Source organism: Lycium ferocissimum, chromosome 4 (assembly GCF_029784015.1).
Source record: "Lycium ferocissimum isolate CSIRO_LF1 chromosome 4, AGI_CSIRO_Lferr_CH_V1, whole genome shotgun sequence".
NCBI lineage: Eukaryota > Viridiplantae > Streptophyta > Magnoliopsida > Solanales > Solanaceae > Lycium > Lycium ferocissimum.
In genome coordinates this window covers 48,014,353-48,019,932 of record NC_081345.1, presented here as the reverse complement: position 1 = coordinate 48,019,932, position 5,580 = coordinate 48,014,353, and the positions used below count along the sequence as shown (strand labels likewise).

The window sequence follows — 5,580 nt, the reverse complement described above, 5'->3', positions numbered from 1 at the left end:
GATCTTTTAGGAAACTGGTACCAGCCCATCCTGTTCCAAGCACCACTATTCTCTTCTTCTTTTCTGGTTCTGATTGATTCTTTTCAACTTCTTGTTTCCCACTCTCGACGTTCGATTCTGCATATGCCAATAGACCTCCAGTACTGTAACAAGCAGCAGAAAAGTACTAAGTAACAAAATCCTCGATCAAATATGGGAGGAAAAAAAATCACTCTTTAACGGAACCACAACATTTCATTCATTAAGCATCAACGTTTCAATTGAGTCCAGCCCTAGATTACTCCCTCCAATCCCAAAAAGAATGACACCTTTCTATATTTATTAACAATTTAACTTCAAACTTCCTATTTTACCCTTAACGAGATGATTCATAGACACACAAATATCTATAGCTTATTTTAGACCACAAGTTTAAAAAATTATCCTTTTTTCTTAAACTCCGTGCCCAGTCAAAGTATAATTTAGAAGGTCAGAACAGCTTATAAGAATTTGTCCCTATCGTGATCTCGACAAACGTATCTCCCTCATACAACTTAAGAGGCATATATCTGCAACTACAAGACAAATGATAAAGTAAGAACTCATGATCTCTTCTTTTTTGATGAAGAGCTCATAATCTCTTCTTAGTCAATAGATAGAAGTGTTAAAAGTCAAACTAGTCAACCTCTAACTTCTTAAAAGAAATAGTCATTGGTCATGATTTGTACAAGCATGGCTCGTTAAAAACTATATTCCCACTTTTGGAATCCATAGGACAAAATTTATCTTCGTAGAGCATCCGATTTACTCGAGCTATACTCCACAAAAATCAAAAAGACTGATCTCCAAGAGTTTACATTATTATACACAACTTCACACTATTTAGACCAGCAGTTGGAGTCTAAACAACAAATGATCACTTGAACACATTCAACTATTGGTTGTAATGTAATCATTTGTTCCACTTCTTTTATTGGTCAAATTGGATAAATCAGAATGAGATTTCAACCTCTAGGTAAATAACTTAACTTTCAACCAAGTGCACTGCTAAACCTTTTGTAGCATGGGTTCCAAAAAGTAATACTAGATATATTTTAAAAATTATACACACAATATACCGAGTTTGATCGGGTGACCATGGGTTCACGTGACCTTTTTACGCCTAAAATGCCCCTGCTGAGAATGGACCAACTATTAAATCTTTGGGGGAAAGTTTCTTTTACGTAGTAATCTATTATTGACAACTTCGTCCCAGCTTTTTTCGTTGTTAAATCCTACAGTACAATATTCTAGATTCAAGACTTGTCTCGAACAAGAGAGAGAATCAAGCATACAATCTTTTTATATAGATACTCTAAATACGCTCCCTATGATAACTGAATTCATAAATTATACACACTACAAGTAACGTCTACCTACTGAATACAACAACAACAACATACCCGGTGAAATCCCACAAAGTGGGGTCTGGGGAGTGTAGAATGTACGCAGACCTTACCTCTACCAAGGTAGAGAGGCTGTTTCCGATAGAGCCTCGGCATAGGAAGAAGCAATTCAAAGCCAGATGAAAAAGGAATAACGAACAAACCATGAGAACAGACTAATACAATAGTCAAAGTAGAAGAAATAACAAATAGCAACTTACCGCCGTGATCACCCAAATTCTCATTATGTTTTTAAAAGATGACTCCCATCCAAAAGAAAAATTGTCAAAACTCTCACCATCCCTTGTTATTTGTCTAATTTATATACTTAACATGAAGGCAACAGGATCTAAGAGTAAACTCTAGAGGGTCATCCAACTTGTATGACAAACTTCAAAGCAACACAAAATCAAGAACCTCAAAAGGAAAAGAAGAATGAAACATGGAAGTCAAATAAAGTGAACAACATTGGTAGTATTACACAAAAAACAAAAAACAAAAAAAATCACAAAATTTGGAAAGAAAATGAATAACCTGACAGAAGAGAGAACAAGAAGTCTTGAATAAGAAGAATCGCTATGAAAAGCTTTGCAAAAATATGTGAAGCCCCGCATCTTCTTTCTTTTTTTCCACTTATCAAAATTGTTCAAAGATTGGAACTTGCCAATGTTTCTTTTCAAATCTTGATTGATTTAAACTGCGGAGGAAATGGTATTTAATGAAACAAACAAGCAAAGGAGTGTAAAGTGATGAGTTGTCTAGAAGTACAGTCTCTGTCTGACAATATTATTCTCCCGTCAGTTAATTTGACAGGACACACGGATTTTAAAAAATAAAATAATATTTTTAAATGTATGTCTTTTAAATATTGTGCTCTAAAATTTATCAAAATTACTAAATAGAGAAAGAGACATATTTTTTACTGACAGGAAGAGACACATTTTTTATGACAGGTAAAAAAAAAAAAAAATAAGTAAGACATTTAAATTGAAACGGTGGAATATATAATAAACGTGTCAACTTTTTTTTTGGGGCCAAACATTGGGATTTGAAAATTAGTTTATCCCAGTCTTCTTTTTCTAATCCTTTTTTTAATTATTTTCCGTTGTCTTCTTCTCTAAATCAGATGTCCCCAAATGGAGGGTTTATCTTAAGTTTGCATGTGACACGTCTTAGAAGTGCTAATTTTTAATATTAGTGAGTAAGCCCGCGGTAATAAAAATATCCACATTAATTTTTTTAAATAATTCTTTTATAATAATGAAATATTACAATTATATATTTTAAATTTTAAATATTTGAAATACCTTATTATTTGTCAAATTCAAAAAAGTTAGATTAGATGCATGCGTTTCTCTGAAGTAACTTCTTGTATAAATAAAATCTGAGTGAAGATAAATTTATTTTCTTTAAAAAGTATGTAAAGGAAGAAACGAATTTGAAGAAAAGCTGACGTATAGTCAAGTTTTCGTACTTTTATCATTCGTTGCTTAAAATCTTAAAAGAGCCAAAAAAACAAAAAGATACAAATGGAATAAAGAACAAAACTGGATCTCCCATCTATTACCCTAAATCTTCTAAATCAAGAACTTTTTATTTTCCCTTCTTTTTGTCTCTATATTTTGAGTATCTTTTTTGTTTTTATTTTTTTCTTTTTTCCCAGAATTTCCCATTTATGTTTCTAAAAAAGATTTATGTATTCCACTTTTTATTTATTTATTATTTATTTTGACACTTCTATGTATTCCTTTTTTTATTTATTTATTATTTATTTTGACACTTCTTTACCTTTTAGAACCGGTCAATCTTTTCGATATAAAATAATTTTCCCCCTCAAAATCATCAAATTATACTAAATTGAGAAAATCTTAAAAATAATACATTCCTTACTTTTGGAAGTTAATACATTCCTTACTTTTGGAAGTTTCTCCTATAAATCCAATATACAACTTCAGGAAAAAGGAATTACTTGGAAGAGATTATTCATATGAACTTAGAATGGGATCCAACCTTCAATCTATTGGAGATATAAAATACTACAAACGGAGATAAATGAATCAATAGATTTGGCAGGAGTACATTTGTGAACAATATGTTGTACATTTAAGTCCTTATATAAGTTAAATCCAAAGTTTATATAGCGTGCATTAATTTTACAATGGTTTGAATTGCTTATTTTTCACATCAATTTCTTACTTTCCTACTTCTTCCTGATCCTCTTCGCTATCTTCGTCACTATTTTTACTTTCTTATTTTATTCTATTCATCAACCTAAATAAATTTGTGAACGACATGTATAAATCTAAGTCCTTGTATAAGATTAAAATAAAAGTCATATACGTGCATTTTTTATGTTGGTTCGAATTGGTTATTTATCACATAAGTTTTTTCTTTCCTACTTCTTCCTCCTCTTCACTACCTTTGTCACCTTTTACTTCCTCGTTTTCATCTATACCAACCTAAATATATTTGTGAACAATATGTTATAAATCTAAGTCCTTATATAAGGTTAAAATAAGAGTTCATATTAAATTTTCCTGCTTCTTCCTCCTCTTTGCTATCTTCGTTACCATTTACTTCCTCATTTTCTTCTATTCATCAACATAAATAGACTATCTTATCAAAATCACTGAGAAATGAAATAATTAAACAAAATCAAGAAGAAGAAGAAGAAGAAGAAGAAGAGAGTTAAAAAGAAAGCATTTTAGATGAAATTAAAAAATAAGGAACAAAGAATAAATCTAACTCCTTGTATAATGTTAAAATAAAAGTTCTTATAACGTGCATTTTTTATACTGGTTCGAATTACTTATTTTTCACATCAACTTTTTTCTTTCCTACTTCTTCCTCCTCTTCGTTATCTTCATCACCATTTACTTCCTCTTTTTTTTTTTCCATCAACCTAAATGGATTATCTTATCAAAGTCACTGAGAGATTGAATAATTAAACAGAATCAGGAAGAAGAGAGAGAGAGTAAAAATGAAAAAGCATTTTGAACGGAATTTAAAAAATAAGGGAAAAAGTGGCCTATATAACAAAAAATCATACGTTGCAAAGGGTTTATGCCAAATAAACGACCCATCATCGATGAAGAAGACAACGATGTAGAGATATTAAGAGGCTTGGTCCAATCTGGGTACCAAAATCTGCAGTTGAATACTAAGTAATCTCAAAATGTTCAAAGGAAAAAGTATTACACTTTTTCCAGGAAAATGTAGTATTTCATGAATATATAATTTCAGAATGAAGTAATTTACGAAGAAACAGATGGAAATTGTACAACAAAAACTGTAATCAATTTGGAAGGAATGTTACCGTATGGTATAATGGCGCACTTCATAGGAACCTTGGTGTAACACTCCGTACCTTTAACCTAAGCTTTGACCATGATTCTAGACTTAGAAAACCAGATAAAGAATGTGGGAATTGGAATTTCCTCTTCAGTTGTAAGATAGGGGTTTATGCCCATGAACAAAGGACCGTATTTCAGTATACGGCCCGTATTTTAAGTCGTAAGTTGGCACCAAAGATCACTGAGCATTCTGGAATTTGGCATTGGGAGATTTCATTGTTAAATACAGACCGTATTTTGAAATATGGCCCCTATTTCAAATCTTATTTGGAATTTGGGAAAACTTCCTTGATGAAAGTTGTAGAGCTTTGTAATACCTTTCCAACGGTATATTATGGGGGTCAAACGGACATCTGTGCAAAGAGTTATGGCCATTTTACTGAAGAATCGCAGAGCAGTCCAAACAAAATACGGACTGAAATACAAACCGAAATACGGCCCGTCTTTCAAAATACGGCTCGTATTTTGTTGGGCGTAAAATTTAATGTTCTAGAATAGTATATATTCGTCCATATCAGTCCAAATCATTAGTTTTCATTCCTTCAAGCCCTAGAACGACCTCCTACCCTCTCCCATCATCAAGAATACCAAGGTAAGCCTATTCTAATCATTCTAAGTCAATTCTAATATATATCCTTGTAATCTAAACAATAAATCATCATTCCCAACCTAGGATTTTTAAGAAAACCCATCTCAAGGTTCAAGATTTAAGATTTTCAAAATCTTCTTCAAAGTTCAAGTCTTTAATTCAAGTTTTGGAGCATTACCAGGTATGTAGGGTTTTTATCTACGTGTGGGAACATCATTGTTCTTCCCCACGCTTC

At 31.8% G+C, this 5,580-nt stretch overlaps 1 protein-coding gene across 2 annotated transcripts in view; it reads right to left on the bottom strand.

The window, feature by feature from the left end:
- The window catches only part of LOC132053392 (external alternative NAD(P)H-ubiquinone oxidoreductase B1, mitochondrial), a 56,837-nt gene extending 54,769 nt beyond the window's left edge, over nt 1-2,068 (bottom strand). Inside the window, exon 1 of one of the 2 annotated variants that reach the window (XM_059445402.1) lies at nt 1,938-2,068. In XM_059445402.1, the coding sequence (XP_059301385.1) occupies nt 1,938-2,017 (80 nt within the window). In that variant the 5' untranslated portion in view covers nt 2,018-2,068. The remainder of the gene's footprint in view (nt 1-1,937) is intronic. The other variant, XM_059445406.1, reaches the window with a different exon arrangement.
- Between the last annotated feature and the right edge of the window lie 3,512 nt (nt 2,069-5,580).